This window comes from Sorex araneus, chromosome 4 (genome assembly GCF_027595985.1).
Source record: "Sorex araneus isolate mSorAra2 chromosome 4, mSorAra2.pri, whole genome shotgun sequence".
Lineage (NCBI taxonomy): Eukaryota > Metazoa > Chordata > Mammalia > Eulipotyphla > Soricidae > Sorex > Sorex araneus.
The window spans coordinates 151945501-151965150 of record NC_073305.1 but is presented as its reverse complement, the minus strand read 5'-3'; the positions used below and the strand labels follow the sequence as shown (position 1 = coordinate 151965150).

The window sequence follows — 19650 nt, the reverse complement described above, 5'->3', positions numbered from 1 at the left end:
AAACTCTGTAAGGGAGAAACATGAGCACAAAAATGTATAAATCTGTAACTGTACCCTCACGTTGACTCACTAATTAAAAATAAACTATAAAAAATAAATAAATAAATAAATTTAAAAAAAAAAAGTCAATACTGTAAAGACACACAATGTTAAACATGCACTTTTTTTTTTTTGGAGGGGGCTTGGGGAGGGGGCACACCCAAAAATGCTCAGGGGTAACTCCTGGCTTTGAGCTCAGGAACTATTCCTGGTGCTTGGGGGACCATATGGGTTGCTGAGGATTGAACCCAAGTTGGCTCTGTGGAAGGCACATATGCCTTACCCACTGTACTATCACTATGGCCCCAAAATACCCACACTCTTTAGATAGTTCTTACACTTATACCTGTATTTACATTTTAAAGGTGTGGAAGGTGGAGCTCTTTAGTAACAACATATGAAGTGGGCCAAAAGTTACACTGAAGTTAAAACTAACAAATGACAAATGAAAAATGAAGAGATTCAATATACAAAAGTGTAAAAATCCAAAATTAATAGCCTTCCATTGCCAAAATCAACAATGCTGAACAAACCCAAGAATAATTTGTTAGACTTGTATGAGAACTGTTTGACAATTTTATGTCATCACTTGCATTACTAAGGACTGGGATCTTGCTGTAATTATATACATTCCTCTCCATACAAACAGAAAGTAGAAATGAAGTCATTAATAAAAAATGAAGCATGATTAATTTAACATGACTACTAAAGTATTTTCAGTTACAATAAATATACTAGTTAAAACTCACTGATTAAATTTCATCTCAAAAATGAAGAGCATTTCAACAAAATTGTTAACCATTACTTCCCCCTTAGTTTTTAAAATAACTTGAAATTAATGACAACAAAAAGATGGTAAAAAATTAATACAATCCTTATGCACTTAAAATTATCTAAGGTAAGTGCCCTTGTACCCTTATTTTTATGCAGGAGAAAAATCCAGAGAAGCTTCCTCAGATCATTCTCTATTTCTTCTGAGTGACAAATTAATTTACTAATTTTTCTAATACTATAAATCTGGAGGGGAAAAAAATCACCAGATTTTCTTAAATTAAATGGGAGGAAAGCAAATATAAAATTGTCCACCATGAGTTTTTTGCCATAAAATAAAAATAACTCATGTATAATGTGGCTCCATTAAATATTAGTGTTTCAAACCGTCATAACCATCACAGTGCTGCTTATGGAGCCACATAATAAAGAACACAGAAGACTTTACTTCCCAACAACAAGACTTACACTACAGAAATCTACCAATAATTCTTTTTTTTTCCTTGTGCGTCACTCATGTGACTGGAATATAAACTTTAGTTTCTATTATTACTAACTCAAATAATTACATTAAGTGGCATGATTTCTAAATTACAAACTTTAATTTGAATGATAAATGCCTTCTTTCAAAATACAAAGAGGCAAAAGTATACATCAGAAATAAATAACCAACCGTAAGACCCAAAAAGCATATCCTAACATTCAACAGAAACCCCTTATTCAATGTGTTGTATGCTGGTAATACTGTTATAATAGTGGTATGATACTAGATTCCGCCTCAGATTCACATACTAAGGCCCTACACTGCAATTATGTAAATATTTGGAAACAGAGCCCTCCGGAGAGAAAATTCAATGAGATCAAAAGGATAGGGCCCTAATCCAACAGGATGCTATAGCAAGAGGAGAGGCTAGAGCCATAGAACAGTAAGTGAGGCTCTGGCCTCGCAAGTGGTAACTTCCGGCCTATGATCCCAGGGACCAGCAAGGGTTCCCTCTGACCACCAGGGGTCACTCCTAAGCCCAACGCCAGGAATAGCTCCAGCTCAGCAGAGCGTGACCCAAACTCCCTGCCCATGTATCACCAAGATCCCTGATCCCACCCACCCCCCAAATCAAGAGAAAGAAACAGCAGGAGGGTGTGTGCAGAGAAGAAAGGGGGAGAAGGCACAGCTGCCTGCAACTCAGGAAGAGATCTTATCAGAAGTCAAATGTGCGGGCAGCCGAGCTCAGACTTGCAGCCTCCAGAACCATGAGAAAATAAGATTCTATTATTTAAGAGCGAATCTGTGGGATTCTATTACAGGAGCTCAAGCAGACTAATGCCATAGTTAGCTGAAATAGTAAAAGCAGGGAAAACTAAAAACACTTTGTAAATAAAACACTCTAACACAAAAAAATATGTACCAAACTTGACAGAATCAAGACTTACAAATATATTTCATTTGTGCTTCTAGGAAAAAAAAAAAAACACTTAAAAACTATTTAAAAGCAATTTGGCAGGCTCCAAAAACATGTAAAAATCTGTGGTTTTCCTGAATGCAAACAGTGAAAGAGAAGAAAGAGATATTTATTTTAAAAAAAATCCCATAAACAATTATGCCTCAGAAAATCAAGTACCTCAACATCAGCATACCTAAAGTGGTGAAAGACCTACACAAAAAAAACCTACAAAACTCTATTTCAAAGAGGACACAAGAAAATGGGAACACATCCCATGCATTTCTGCTCCTGGACTGGGAAGGACTGGTATCATCATTAATTAATTAATATCATTAATATAATCAAAATGGCAATAATCCCCAAGGCATTGTACAGATTAAATGCATGTCATAGGTATAAACAAATGCCTTATACACCCTCTCGGGATATCCATGACATTTTTCAATGGAATGAACACTCCTGAAATTCATATGGTACAATAGCCCCTCATGAATAGTTAAAGCAATCCTTGGGAAAAAGAAAATGGGAGGCATAACTTTCCCCAACTTCAAACTGTACTACAAAGAATAGTAATTAAAACTGCATGGTATTGGGGCTGGAGTGATAGCACAGCGTCTTTTGGCTGAAATCCCTCCAGACTTATTACTAAGATATCAGAAATCCAAAATGCTCTTCATATCAGAGATAGAAAACACATTATCTAATGATGCCTTTTCGGCAGGTCTGAATGTTGGGGAAAATTCCAAATAATAATGGTGGATCTTCTGTCAAAATACTGAATGTGATTAAAGTGAAGAGAGTAAGGTGGAAATCATCTGCCACACAGGTGGGGGGTGGGGTGGGATGGGGGGTATACTGGGGTTCTTGGTTGGTGGAGGGTGTGCACTGGTGAGGGCCTGGGTGTTTGATCATTGTATGACCGAGACTTAGACTAGAAAGCTTTGTAACTGTTCTCATGGTGATTCAATAAAAAATAAATAAATAAATAAATAAATAAACAAACAAACAAATAAATAAATAAATAAATAAAAAGCAGTGTGTCTCATAAGAGCAGGCAGAGAAGCAAATGTGGGGGGAGGGGAGTCATTGGCTGAGGGAAGTGGATACTGGCGAAGGGACTGGGGCTGAAACACTGTGTCTTGAAACCTAATCATGAAGACCTTCTGAGTTCCACAGTGACTACTTTTTTTTTTTAAAGCAACGTAGGTATAGAAGCCAGGATTATGTTAACTTTTCTTCCAACCTTTTATAAAAATTAATGCCACCCATTTTCTATCCAAGACTCTTTTTAAGCAACTCACTTCATTCTATCTTTCTAAGCTGCTGAACTTAGTTTTTTGCGGAGGGGCAGGGGAACTTCCCAAGCCGTTCTCAGGAGGCCCAGAGGCCTCCCCCAAAGATGCTCTGACAAGACGGCAGTGGCCCAGCGCACTCAAGAGCCCTGAGAAAGGCAGTGTGGCTTGGGTCCCTGCGGTGCTGGTCTGACCTCCAGCGCCTGGGGGCCTTCAGAGCTGCACCGGCGATGCTCAGGAGACCAGGCAGTTCTGGGGATCAAACTGAGTCAGCTGTGTGCAAGACATGTATCTTACTCTCTGTACTACCTCTCCAGCCTCTCACCCTGTTATGAATGCAGTACATTCCTTCATCCAGCATACACAGAGCCTATAATCAAGATTGTAAAAAAGTGATAACTGGATAACTGCTAATTACAAAACAGCTGCTTAGGACTGCTCTGCTATATAACTGACTTAGCACCAACAATATCAAGGAAAGCCTAAGAAGTTTCTAGGCCTCGTTGAACTCTAGGTCTCACTCATACACTTCAAGTTTCACCAAATGCCACAAACCCGGAGCCTCTTTCTGAATTCCCACATAAATTTTTAAAAACCCAAAGATGTAACATTTTCAAACTCCACTGAACTATTTCAAAAAATATATACTTCTGATTCTCTCAGAAGTGAAATGAAAGTACTAGGGTAATTTACCTCAAACTCTTTCACCTTCTCCATTGTTATCAAGCGCCTCGATGTGTGACTAGAAAGCTTCTGCTCGCAGTTGCTAATGAGTTTCAGGCAAGGGTGCCAAGGTATCATCTCCTCAGTGTATCTAAAGGAAAAGTAAGAAAAGCTGTCTTGAATATTCACACAGGCACCCCACCCAGGGTTATGCTGGGGTTCTCCAATGTGGAAGATAACACTTATCTTACAACAGGCTACAATATCTTACTTCAAATATCCTAACAGCCACATAATACCTAGACAATCGCTATATTTTAAAGCAATTTTTTTTAATGTATTACCATATCCCCCAAGCAGTTTAATTCATTTACCTGAAGAACGAGAAAGAAAGAATACAAGTGTATTTTACTGAATTTACTAAACATTTAAGTCACAAAAATAGAAAACTTCCCTTATGGTTCCTCAAGTGGCATAAAGACAAAAATGTAGCTGCAACAACCCCGTGATAAAATGCCCTTGGACATTTTTCTAAGTCCACTAAATATAAAGTCTGCTACAGCATGTATTTCCCCAGTAAAATAAAGTGCCCCTGCAAAATGCTAGCAGCATCTTTAGACCTCTAAAAACTATAATATAGAACTAAAGTCATTTGCAGGATTATTCAAATCTATTCAAAACTCTCTCTAAAAGGATGACTGGATGTTGTCAAGTCACTGTGACTGTGAAATAACACCAAGGTCAAAACCGTGAGCAGTGAGAACTACAGCTGTACATTCAGCAACGTATGCAGGATTTTTTTTACACTCAAAAAGTAAGCTGTCAATTGTGTTCAAAACCTAACATCTGACAGGTTGAATTCTGGGGGAAAGGAAAAAAAAAAACAGGTGATAAACATGAAATGAAACAGCTATGTTGTAAAATGATGAACAACAGTAGGACAGAGAGCTCACTTAGGGACCATAAAGAACACTGTGATTGTCATTTTTTATTTTTCCTTAGCAAACCGTCATGTTTGTAAACAGTCTCTGAAACATTGAGCAATTTTAAAGGCCTAATTTAGGAGGACGAAGAGTTCAGGTATAAAGGTGCCTGCACCTCACATTGCAAACCCAGGTTTGCTCTGCAGTACCACAAATGTTGTCCCAAGCACCACCAGGAGTGAGCCAAAGTAAGCCAGGGACACTGCTGGGGGTGGCCCCAAAAGAAAAATAAAAGCTCTAATCCGAATGGGAAAGGTGCTGACTAATTTCCCGTAAAGAACCATGGACTCAATAGCCCATTCTAGTGCACCAACATAGTCTCCACCATCACTCTTGCTGACTTTCTAGAACGGTCTGACCTTCAACCAGCTCTCCTCCATAACCTCGACTGCATGCTCAAAACCTTCATCACCCACTTACCAATTACCATTCAGAAAGCACTCCACTTACTTATCAGTGGAAGGAATTTTCTTGAAGTCATTCTCTGCCTCCTACTTTAGGGTTCTCCAACAAGTAATGACTGTTTCAGATCTTACCTTCACCTAATAATTTTCAAATGGTCACCACAGTGAGAAGTATACTTGAATTATATTATTTGGAGTCCTCATACAAAAACATGTATGATACGCATGAATAAAACATATGGTGATGGAAAGACTAATATTTTTAAAGTATTATCACTGAGAAGATAGATTTTGACCTTAAGTTTGCATAATCGGGTTTGTAAATATCAGAAATAAGCATTTGTTAGTTAAGTAACATAACCTTTGTAAAGGAAAACATTTTTACTTCCCTGGAAGAACTGACTTAATATACACATATAAATTAGATATAAAGCAATTATGACTGTATCCTTCCAATAATAATATAACCAAAACCAAATTTATAATCAAATATAAAATTACAAAATCAATAAAATTTTAATGTTTCTGACACGGATAATGCTTAAAAGCTAAAATAAAATAAAGTTCCTAGTAACTTAAGAACACAAAAATTAATTCAAGTGTTTTAGATTATCTTTTCAACTTTATCTTTGTATTTATGTATGTGTGTATATATGTGTACATGTGTACATATACACACATACATAAATACAAAGATATATATAAACATAAATATATACATACACAAACACACACACATATGAATATTATGCAGCTCTAAGAAAAGATGAATTCTCTGCAACGCCGAACAAGTAAATCAGAGGGAGAAGGAAAAATACTGGAAAATCTCACTAAGCTGCACAATACAATGAGACAAAACAAGGAAAAAGAAAATTATCAATGACAAAGTTTGACCTTCAACTATAATACCAATTACCAGACCCTGGAAGAGAGGGAATGGGAATAATAACGACCAGAGGTGAACTGAGGGATAGTGGTGGAAGATCACGGGCGCTCTGACATCAGATCAGTAACTTCAACATCAGCATCATTTACTTTGGCACAAATGTAACTATCTAACCCAAACAACAATGAAATTAAAAACCGAAACAAAAGCTTATGTGCAGAGGTCCCCACTTTTCCACAAATCAATTATAGAGTCACCCATTTTCCTGTGACTCTTTATGCATCAAGTTAACTCCAAATGTCACTAGAATCTCACCTCTCCTTTGACAAATTCTGGGGCCATAAAGGAACACAGCAGATAAGGTACTAGCCTTGTACCTGGTTGACTTGGGTGCAACTGCCAGCACCCTATTTGGTCCCCCAAGCCCTGTCAGGAGTATCTGTGGCCCAGAGCCAGGTGGAGCCCTGAACACTACTGGATGGGACTCAAAAGCCAAAATCAACAAACAACAAAAAAACAAGAAAATAAATTTTGCATTGACTGGAGCACTTATTGAAAATAATTTAAGGAATAACCATTTTATGTTTCATAAATAAAAAAATTCTCTTCACTGCTTTGAGCAATTACAAAACTAAGTATTTTTCAATTAAAATTTATCCCCATACAAGGCTTTGAGGCACTTACCATCTTTATATAAGCGTTAGCAATCAGATTTCTAACATGTGGCATCTTTCACAAAGAAACCATTTCTATTTCCTTCAAAAAATTATTTGTATGTAATGACAATTTAAAAAATAAATCTATATAAGTAAAAAACAACTATACTCACTCAATAACTCCTTTAACATCAAACACAACTTTGTCTAAAGGTGCACTATAAAGTTGCAAAGAGTTGGAAGTATAAATACTATCTGAAGCACTGTCATCCCACTGTTCATCAATTTGCTCGAGCGGGCACCAGTAACATTTCCATTGTGAGACTTGTTGTTACTGCTTTTGGCATATCGAATGTACCACGGTAGCTTGCCAGGCTCTGCCATGTGGCCGGAATACTCTCGGAGAGGGACAAAGGAATCGAACCCGGGTCAGCCTCATGTAAGGCAAATGCCCTACCCACTGTGCTATCACTCCTGTCATAAACACTACCTAAAAATATTAATATCTGACAAATAACTTTATGTGATCAGTCTTTACGAGTGAGGGGTTAAGATACACTACAAACCCCATTAGAAAATGGGATGATGAGATGAACAGAAACTTTCTCAAAAAAGAATGGCCAAAAGGCACATGAAAAAAATGCTCTTCATCACTAATCATCAGGGAGATGCAGATCAAAACAACAATGAGATATCACCTAACACCACAAAGACTGCCCATATCCAAGAGAACAAAAGCAACTGGTGTTGGTGAGGATGTGGGGAGAAAGGGACTCTCACTGCTGGTAGGAATGCAGACAGGGTCAGCCCTTTTGTAAAACAGTATGGACAATTCTCAAAAAATTAGAAACTGAGCTCCCATTTGACTCAGCTATACCACTTTTGGGAATATATCCTGGAAAGGGAAAAAAGTATAGTAGAAATGACATCTGCATTTCTATATTCATTGCAGCACTGCTTACAATAGCCAAAATCTGGAAAAAACCCGAGTGCCCAAGAACAAATGACTGGTTAAAGAAACTTTGGTACATCTACACAATGGAACACTATGCAGCTGTTAGAAAAGATGAAGTCATGAAATTTGCATATCAATGGATCAACATGGAAAATATCATGTTAAGTGAAATGAGTCAGAGAGGGAGGGAGAGACATAGAAAGATTGCATTGATCTGTGGAATATAAAGTAACAGAATAAGAGACGAATACCTAAGAATAGTCGAGATAAGGAGCAGGAGGTTTACTCCTTGGCTTGAAAGCTGGCGTCAAATGCTGGGGGAAAAGGCAGCTCAGATAGACAAGGGAACACCAAGTAAAGGGTGTTTGGAGGACCAGCTCGGGCTGGGAGATGCAAACCAAATGTAGACTACAGATCAAACACAATGGCCACTCAATGCCTCTAGTGCAAACTACAACACCCAAAAGGAATGAGAGAACAAAAGGGAAGGCCCTGCCACAGAGGCAGGATGGGAGGTAGGGGAGTGCTGGGAGAAACACTGGGACCATTGGTGGTGGAGAATGGGCACTGGTAGAGGGATGGGTACTCGGTCACTGTATGACTAAAACGCAAGCATGAAAGTTTGTAAATCAGTAACTGTACCCCACAGTGATTCACTAAATAAAAATTTTTTTTTAAAAAAAAGATAAACTACATGGGGCTGGAGTGATAGCACAGCTGGTAGGGCATTTGCCTTGCACGCGGCCGACCTGGGTTCAAATCCCAGCATCCCATATGGTCCCCTGAGCACCGCCAGGGGTGATTCCTGAGTGCAAGAGCCAGGAGTGACCCCTGTGCATTGCTGGGTGTGACCCAAAAAGCAAAAAAAAAAAAAAAAAAGATAAACTACAATAAGCACAAAGGAAGGATTTGATTAATTCTGCTACGAAGAGCAGTGAAGTGTCATAGAAATAAATACATAGAAATTAATCTAGGCCTTGAAGGATGACTAGTATTTCACGATCTGAGGAAAGAAGAAAGGATACCGCAAGCAATGGGGTCAGAAAAAAACAAACTAAAAAGACATGGAGAGCACTGAGAATATTAAGGCAAAAATTCCAATAGACTCCAGTGGGCTAGACAAAAGGAAGAAAGACAGCAGGAATCTCATTAGTAGGTTTTCATAAAAATTTAAATTGTGACACAGTGAGAAAATCGTGTTTTAGTCATCACCTGATAATTCTGACAAATAATCATGCTTTTAGGCAGTATTTATTTGTCATGTCTTATAACATGAAAAAAAAAAGTCCAGGATTTAAGACTTTTATTATATCTGATTTATATTTTAAAAAACTTGAATCATGTAACTGGACTTCGCTTAGTAAATTAATTCAATAGTGGGACTAAATGGCTATATTCACTATTCCAAAATAGAGTTTTAAAATAAAAGCTGTGCTAAGCTACAATTTTTTAAAAATCAATTCTCATCCAATAAAAATCTCTATTTTTAATATAAGATGCAAGCTGAGAGGCTGGAGCAATAGCTCAGCAAGTGGGGCATTTGCCTTGCATGTGTCCAACCCAGGTTTGATAGCCAGCATCCCACATGGTCCCCTGAGCACCACCAGGGGTGATTCCTAAGTGTGGAGCCAGAAGTGACCCCTGAGCATCACCAGGTGTGACCCAAAAAATTTTAAAAAAAAAAGATGCATGCTGAGTATCGTAAACTAATTCTGAAGAACATTATTTCCAACTCTTGCAGATGACATTAATCTTCAATTCATCCTGTCACTGTCACTGTCATCCCATTGCTCATCGATTTGTTCGAGCAGGAACCAGTAACGTCTCTCATTGTGAGACTTATTGTTACTGTTTTTGGCAAATTCATACTAAAACTGTTATTTTATAAATTTTTATTAAAAAAAAGAATAAAAATTTTGGGGTGACATATGCTTTAAAATGAATATAGTTTCTCTGCTAGTATAAATTCCAGACAAACTAAATTTATTAGTTGAAGAAAAGAGTTGTCTAATAATGAGAATCAGAGAATAAGAAAGTAACTCTGTGATCTGTGATGAGTAAGTCAGTGGAGTCAATGAATTTGTAGGCTTCCAGGTATGTGCCAGCCACATACTTGGGCAAAACTTACCCCTGGATAAAACAACTAAGGGAGAAGGAGGTAGGGGGAGGTTAATAACTTGACTCTCCCTTTGCTACCTCCAAAATATCCTGTTAGTTAAAAAGCATTTGGAAACTGCCCCTTATTGAAAATTATTGAAACAGAGAAATCACTTAAGAAACATCCAAGTTCTTAGGAAATACTGAGATTAAAAAAAAAAAAAGACAAAAGTTACCATTGAACTTTTTTATTAAAAGCAAGAAATAAATAAAAACTACAAAAGATACTCTGGCCACACATAATTTCAATTCTAATTAAATAATAAACTACAAAATAGTGGAGTCAAAAATGTCAGAAAGTCAAAAACAGAAACCAATGGTGATATTTCAAAAGGAGAGCGACACCACCTCAAAGAGATTCCCACTGACCCAATCTGGAGCAATTTGAGCAACAAAATAAATGGTGATAGACGTAAGTTATAATTCAATAAATAATGTTGGAATCTCTGACTCCAGGGCAATCACAGATACTAAGCGGATGAGGGTTGGGAGAAACCTTTCTGGCAGGAGCACACGAACTGACATATGTGGGAGGACTGAAGGGACAGAACCATCACCATTATGATGGCAATCCATAATGGAGTCCTTAGTGTGAGCAGGGGTCAGACGAAAAACAGGACTGCAATCGTGAGATCTCGCCTGGAATACTGATCAGGAAGAAATACAGATGGACCATGAAGAAACCTGACCAAGAACATGACAAACTGATCAAGCTCAGGACTGTCACTGGTGACTGACTCTGGGTACTTTTTACATGCGGCACAGTCTTATTTCTGTGCTATTCCTCACCAAGTAAACACTTCCTGAGCATGTTCTTAGGTAAAAGAGCAGATGCACTCTGGCTGGGGGAGGGGCGAGTCAACCTGCACTATACACATCATCTCACTGTCACTGTCACCCTGTTGCTCATTGATTTGTTTGAGCGGGCACCAGTAACGTCTCTCATTGTGAGACTTATTGTTACTGTTTTTGGCATATCCAATACACACGGGTAGCTTGCCAGGCTCTGCCGTGCGGATGCAATACTCTCGGTAGCTTGCCGGGCTCTCCGAGAGGGGCGGAGGAATCGAACACGGGTCGGCCTCATGAAAGACAAATGCCCTACCGCTGTGCTATTGCTCCAGCCCACACAACATATACTCCGTAAAAATGTCAAGGACGAACAGTAGTGTTCTTATCAGTATTAGTTTTCAGGCATGGAGGACTGATAAAAGTTTTCTTAATTCTAGAAAATACACTGAAGTATGCAGGAGTAATAGTAGGCCTTTAGTTTTATTAAGTTCATTTACACAGCCAAATTCACTGCTATCCAGATGCCTACAACTTGCCAACTGGCCCCAAAAGAGATGGACAATAAGTCTGTGATTAATGGACAAAAGCTTAGGAGAGGCTGGAGAAGGAAAGCAGAGTGGACCTACACTGATAGGAAGTCTGGATAAGGAAAGAGCCGGGAGTTTTTTCACTTTTTTTGGACCGTATATTTCTTAATTTTGGGGGTTTTTTTGTGCCACAAAAAGGTGGTCAGGGCTTACTCCTGGTTCTATATTCAGGGGCCAAGCTTGGTGCTCAGATGACCAAATGCAGTGCTGGGGACTGAAGCTGGGATCAGCCGTGCGTAAGGCAAGCACCTTGTTATAACTATCTCTCCGTCCACTTATACTCTATCTTACAGTACTCTTATACTTATCTGATATATATATATAGCTTACTATATCTAATAGTAGTTTTATACTTGTCATCTTTTTCTTATATGAAATCATTTTAAGGTAAACATTAAAAAGTTTAGCCATAAAATCTTTTAAAAATGTAAAACATAAGTCCTTAAAAATGCAAAATATAAGTTCTGGCTCAAATGCCAAATAACAAATAGGTGAGGACCTTACCTGGCCCACAGCCATACTTGTCAACCTTAATGCAGTAAGAAAAGATCAAGGAAATTCAACCAATTCTGTGTTATACACATATGTAATAAAGGTTATCCCCTATACACTGAATACAAAGATATTTATTGTGAATATAATTAGCAGTAAGAAAAAAATATTAGTCATACAAATACAAGGCTGGAGCGATAGCACAGCTGGTAGGGCGTTTGCCTTGCATGCAGCCGACCCAGGTTCGATTCCTCCGTCCCTCTCAGAGAACCTGGCAAGCTACCGAGAGTATCTTGACCAAACAGCAGAGCCTAGCAAGCTACCCATGGTGTATTTGGCATGCTAAAAACAGTAACAACAAGTCACATAATGGAGACGTTACTGGTGCCTGCTCGAGCAAATAGATGAAAAACGGGATGACAGTGAATCAGTGATACAGTGATACAAACACAAGACAACTTTTATTAAAAATATATACATTGAAGCTTATAACTATCTCATGGTGATTCAGTAAAATAAAACAAATAAATAAAAAAATATATATATATATACATATGCATATAAATATATTTAGAGCTGGGATATAGCTCAGTGGTCAAGAACTTTCCCTGCACAGGTTAGGCCCTGGTTTCAATATCTGGAACAGCAAAGAAAAAAGTCAAAATAAATAAATAAATATAATAAATATTACATACTCTGGCGTGTACACTGGCAGCCAATAGACAAGTCTTCCGCCTAATACAAGCGTCTCAGCTGCAAAGTTTAACAGGTCAAAAAACATATCACTCAGATGATAACTCAAGGAGACAGGAACATGGCTTTCTGGACTAGACAAAGAAAAGAAAACTTCAAAATTTGAAAAACTTTAAAACTGTAATCAGAAAAAAAAACTTCAAAGCAGTAAATTGTTTTTCACTTCACTTACCATTTTTCTATCCCTTTTGGTACTTCCTTCTGTGAACCTGTTCTTCTTGTCGACTCTCTGATACCGTAAGGAGCTACGAAGAAAACACACGTATTTAACAGAGAGAGTCAAAAGTCACCTAAACACCAAAGAGAGGCATCACATGCCATTGAATATGACTACTAAGACATCACATCATGCATGCCATACTGCAGCTAGGACTGTAATGCAAGGAACATTCCATTTTAAACATGGGGGCAGGAAGGTGAATCTCTGACTGCTGTCTAAAATGCCGAAGACGGAAAAGTTAGAAAGTAAAGCAGGCCTAAAAGATATTATGGCAAAACGTAATATATGACCCTTAGCTAATACTACACTTAAGGGGAAAACATGGGATAAAATATACTACTGAGTCAATGGATAAAATTCAATGAGAACCTAGAAAGTATTCTATCAACTTAATTAAATTGACAATTATTATTTGGCTACCTAAAAGAATATGCCTGATTGTTATTAGGAATATATACTGAAGATACAGGGGAGAGGGGCCACAACATGCACATTTTACTCTTATTACAAAAAAAATATTTGGGGGGCTGGAGAGATGATACAGCAGGTCAGGTGTTGAGCCAGGTTCAATCTCCAGCAACCCATATGGTCCCCTGAGCATTGCCAGGAATGATTCCTGAGTGCAGAGCCAGTGGTCATCCTTGGGCACTGCAGGTGCAACCCCCCAAACCAAAAACTATGTATTTTTCACATAAATTTAGAATGTGATAGCAATAAAGTAGACTGCTGATAAAAAGTTACCCAACTTTACTGAAGCAGTCATATAGGCATCGAATGCCTTGCCGAGTTTAGTTTGTTAGGTCTGAAATCATCGAAGGCACCAAAGAGCTAAGGAGGGCTGAGAGAGAGGAGCTGAGGCAGTCTTCTGTCACTACTTACAGATTTACTTTCTAACACTACTGGAAAGGTCTACTATTGCTAGTGAAGAGGCCTGAATAGCCCAAGCACAAACAAGGAGCTGGAAAACAAGTTCTTAAGCCCATTCTTGACGTTGAGAGGGCTCACAAGCCCCATGGTTCACCATACCCCAAATTTCCTGTACTTCTAGAAAGATGTCAGAGAAAACAGGCATTACAAAACTAATGAAAGATCGCAGATGGAGCAATATGTAATATCTAAGAATCTACTTCAAAATCCCATGACACAATGGCAAATAACATTTGGCTACAACTAAAACGCCAAAAATCAACTATAATCAACTGTGAAACAAATAACAACTACAAAAAAAAAACAAATACAGCCTCAAATAAGCTGCAGAAAAAAATGATGTCATGTTAATAGAGTATAAAAAACAAAAAGGCAAACTTTAACTATATAGTTCCTCTCGTATCCTATCCGAAATTCATAATTTTCTTTTCAGGGGTGGGGCATATAGTAGTTTAAGTTGCACGTGTGTTGATAAATTTTGTACGTTAAATGTAAATGATTAAGTTAGCTTTGTGATATAACAATTTTTTCTTTCCTTGTTGATTTCTTCTTTCCTTCTTAAAAATTGAAGAACATGAAAGATCATAAAAATAAGCTATTCTTAAAAATGAATACGGTGGGGCTGAAGCGATAGCACAGTGGGTAGGGCATTTGCCGTGCACATAGCCGACCCAGGTTCAATTCCCAGCATCCCATATGGTCCCCTGAGCACCACCAGGAGTAATTCCTGAGTGCAGAGCCAGGAGTAACCCCTGTGCAATGATGGGTGTGACCCAAAAAAGCAAAATAAAATAAAATAAAATAAAAAAATAAAAATGAATATGGTGTTAGAAGACAAATCCTACAACTCTTTTTGTATCATAAACTTACGATCTGTGATGATTGCATCAAAATATGTGTCTTTTCTCCAGGAAGGTTTAGATGCATCTGAAACCAAGACATCAAGGTAATACTTCTCTAAACCATACTGACGAAGATTTGCCCTTATGTTTTCATCTGGTCCTCTCCATTTTTGGTTTTTCCTACTAGCCTTTCCTAAGAGAAAGATGAAAGATAAAAAAGTACCAAATGAAAGAAAGCATTCTTAGTTCTTGTCATTAAAAATATTTAAATCAACATGTAACCAATCAAAGCTATTATCATTTAAGTCTTAATTCTATTTATACAAATAAAAAAAGATTTGTATTTCAATTTTAGAATACTCTCTTAAGTGGGTTAAGCAGAACTGATAAAGAGATCAATGTATAGTGGTGTATGGAAACTACATTTTTGGTGGCTATCATAATGTAATGGACACCCGTGCTGAAATATAATGGTGCGCACCAAAACTTACTATGAACTAATGTTACTTCAATAAAATATTTTTTAAAAAACAAAGTATGTATTCAATTATTTACCAAGTCTAAAACATACACTAGTAAGATACTCTGTTGAAATAGATGAGGGATAAAGAAACTATGGTACATTTACACAATGGAACACTACACAGTAATTCAAAAAATGAAGTCATAAAATCTGCTTATACATGGATGGACATGGAGAGTATCATGCTGAGTAATATGAGTCAGAGGGACAGGGACAAACAAAGAATGATTCCACTCATTTGCAGGATATATATATACACACACACACACACACATATATATATATATATACATATAAACATAGGAGAATAATACTCAAAGACAGTAGAAACAAAGGCAAAAAAGAACTGTCCATAGCAGGAAGTTTGCCACAAAGTGGGAGGGGGAGTGTAGTTAGGACAGAGAAGGGATCACTATGACAATGACAGTTGGAAATAATCACTCTGGACAAGAACAGTGCTGAAAGGACATAAAATGACATGCACGATGCCGTTTCAGTAACAGAGAGCATAGATGGAAAAAAGAGGGAACAGGAGGGAGGGCGAAAAGTAAAGTGCCTGCCAAAGAGGCAGGCTGGGGGGGTGGGGGGGTAAGGTGGGAGAGCAGGGAGGAGACTGGGAAACTGGGAAACTGGGGTGGGGACATTGGTAGCAAAAACATATACTGGTGAAGTAGATGGGTGTTGAAACTTTGTATGACTGAAACCCAATCATGAACAACTTTGTGCATCTCCCGGTGATTCCATTAAGAAGAAAAGACACCCTGCTAAGAGAAGGCACCTCTCTTGCAGAGGCAAACAGCCCTGTGAAAAGACAGTGATGAAGCTGATCAACAAGACAGTGATGAAGCTGATCAACGTAACAGAAAGGGCTAACCTGGGAAAGGCAGGCACTGTACCGGGGAGGAGAACAAAGACCCAGGAAGACATCACAGAGTCTTTAACTTTTTAACTGTTTCATTAAAAGTGAGGATTGAAGATAAAGTTTAGAAGTTCTAGTTTAAGAAATGCAAGTTAATGATGACACCTTCAATTAAGTGTGCAGAAATCAAGCGGAGACACACGCTTAGGAAGAGATGAGATTTGCCTGACACATATCAACCCTGACGTACTTGAAGTTTTATAAAACATTCAGAAAGAAACTCAGCAGGTAGCTGAGGCCAGAATATATGTATAAAATACTTTATAATATATTTTTATATACTTGAGAGCCCTCATATGCTTGTAATATACTTATGCATAAAAGAAATAAACTAGTTGAATTCCAGAGAATAATTGTTTTCTTATCCCAGGTGGCAGCCACATAGTTACTATTTTCTACAAAAATTCTTCTAGTCTTACATATATTTTTCCGCATTAGAATCTACTTTACAGTAAAACCAAAATTCAATTATCAAAATGGAGTGAGATGACACTGTACTGAAAGGATTTTGATAGAAGGAATCAAACAAAGATGTTTAGTGAGAAACAACATACAAAAAAAAAGATGTTATAGAAAACTGCTGAGCCTTATGGTGGTGAGATGGAATAGTCAAAGAAATGAAAATATCACAATCTAGAAAACCAGTAGGGACAAAGGCAGACTTTATAGAAGTTAACACTGCCCAGTATCAGATCCGTGGCCTGAGGGAGACTTCTGGTTAGGCACAGAGGCTGGGAATGACAGGCAAGAGAGTGAAACAGGGGCCAGAGGCACAGGACAGCGGGTAGGCGCCTGCCTTGCATGCAGCCACAGCCGAACCAGGTTCGAACCCCACTTCTTACTTGGTCCCACAGCCCACCAGGAGTGATTCCTGAGGTAGAGCCAGGAGAAATCCCTGGCCGTCACTGGGTGTGGCCCAAAAACAAAAATACAAGATACAAAGATAAATAAGAGTGAAATATAGAGGAGAGAGCAAGTAAATATTAGTCTCACAAACAACTTCTTGACAAAAGAAAGACAAAGTAGTTAGAACATACGTACAGAATGGATAGAAAGGTTTTTATTTTCTTCTTTTTTTCTGGAGGTGGTGGGGGGCAAGGTAATGTCAGGGATCTAACCCCAAACTCTTAAACATGTAAAGCTATAACATCAGGAATAGACACACGCACCTATATGTTTTTTGTAGCAAATGAACAAGGTATTAATTACCATAACCAGGATATGGAAAAAACTCAAATGTTCAATGACAAATGAGTGGATAAAAAAGTTGTGATATATATATATATATATATGTGTGTGTGTGTGTATATATATATATACACACACACAACACACTCATAATACACAGTGGAATATTACACAGTTATAAGGTAAAATAAGATCTTGAAGCTTTCTATGACTTGGATGGAACTTGAAGGGCATCATGCTAAGTAAAATAAGTCAAAGGAAAAAGAACAAATACTCAAAGATGATTGTGGTATATATAGAGAAAAAATATTAAACTAAAAAAAAGGGGGGGAGCAGACAAAAGAATCTCTGAACCAAGCAGCTCACTGCAGAGAGACCTCCGGACTTTAAGTCAGGCAGACTTCACCAGGAAGCCTCAGACGGGGGCAGGTCTTGTCCCTCCACCTGCCCCCTAAAAACTCTGGCAGCCGCCAATTTCCAGAACCTAAAAAGTAGGTTCACTGACAACAAACTCCAGGCCTCAAGGGATAGGGGATGGGCTACTGCTTCTCATCCCCCCAATCCCCATGGGGCTCTGGAAGTCAGGCCCACAAACTGCCTCTAGCTACTATTTAAGCTCTATAATGGCCATGACCCAGAGCCACACAAAAGAATCTTTGAACCACATCTCACACCACAGATACTGGCCCACATCGGAAAAAACAAAAGCAACCGGTATTGGCGCAGATGTGGGGAGAAAGGACTCTCCTTCACTGCTGGTGGGAATACCGACTGGTTCAGCCCTCTTGGAAAACAGTATGGACAATTCTTAAAAAAATTAGAACTTGAGCTCCCATTTGACCCAGCAATACCACTTCTGGGAATATATCTCAGAGAGGCAAAAAAGTATAGTAGAAATGACATCTGGTGGGGCTGGAGTGATAGCACAGCGGGTATGGCGTTTGCCTTGCACGCAGCCGACCCGGGTTCGAATCCCAGCATCCCATATGGTCCCCTGAGCACCACCAGGGGTAATTCCTGAGTGCATGAGCCAGGAATGATCCCTGTGCATTGCCGGGTGTGACCCAAAAAGCAAAAAAAAAAAAAAAAATGAAATGACATCTGCACTCAAATGTTCATTGCAGCACTGTTTACAATAGCCAGAATCTGGAAAAAACCCGAGTGCCCGAGCGAGAACAAATAACTGGTTAAAGAAACTTTGGTACATCTACACAATGTAATACTATGCAGTTAAAACCCAAGTGCCCGAGAACAAATGACTGGTTAAAGAAACTTTGGTACATCTACACAATGGAATACTATGCCGTTGTTAGAAAAGATGAAGTCATGAAATTCGCATATCAATGGATCAACATGGAAAGTATAAAGTTAAGTGAAACGAGTCAGAAAGAGAGGGACAGATATAGAAAGACTGTACTCATCTGTGGAATATAAAGTAACAGAATGGGAGACTAACACCCCAAGAATAGTAGAGGTAAGTACCAGGAGGAAGCTGGCCTCACATGCTGGGGGAGAGGGCAGCTCAGATAGAGAAGGGAACACCAGGTAAAGGGAGTTCTGAGGACCCGCTCAGGATGGGAGATATGTGCTGAAAGTAGACTAAAGATAAAACATGATGGCCACTCAATACCTCTATTGCAGACCACAATACCCAAAAGGAGAGAGAGAAAAAAGGGAATGCCCTGCCACAGGGGCGGGGTGGGGTGGGGGCGGGGGGCTAGGGTGGGGATGGTGGAAGGGATACTAGGATTATTGGTGGTGGAGAATGGGCACTGGTGGAGAAATGGGTACTCGATCATTGTGTGCCTGGAACGCAAGCACAAAAGTTTATAACTCTGTAATTGTACCTCACAGTGATCCACTAATTAAAAAAAAATTAATTTTATAAAATAAATTTTAGAAAAAGATCTTTGAACCGAGCAGCTCACTGCAGAGATTTCTCCAGCCCCTATTTATTTAAAATTTTAGAATTTCAGGAGCACATGACCACTCTTGCGGCCACGCGACATCCTATACTATTCATAACAAGCAATTCATAACAAGAGAGCATGGGGGAGACTGCCTGCCACAGAGGCAGGGGGAGGGGGTGGAATAAAGGGGATACTGGGGAACATGGTGGTGGAAAATGTGCACTGGTTAAGGGTTGGGTGATCGATGAT

General features: G+C 38.7%; 1 protein-coding gene across 3 annotated transcripts in view; it reads right to left on the bottom strand.

Annotated features, from left to right (window-relative positions):
- The window catches only part of TRMT11 (tRNA methyltransferase 11 homolog), a 56648-nt gene that overhangs the window by 15452 nt on the left and 21546 nt on the right, over window positions 1–19650 (bottom strand). For all 3 annotated transcript variants that reach the window (XM_055136919.1, XM_055136920.1, XM_055136921.1), the window contains 4 exons: window positions 14890–15054; window positions 13045–13117; window positions 12815–12946; window positions 4238–4358 (listed from right to left, as the gene is read on the bottom strand). In XM_055136919.1, coding sequence (XP_054992894.1) covers window positions 4238–4358; window positions 12815–12946; window positions 13045–13117; window positions 14890–15054 — 491 coding nt within the window. The remainder of the gene's footprint in view (window positions 1–4237; window positions 4359–12814; window positions 12947–13044; window positions 13118–14889; window positions 15055–19650) is intronic.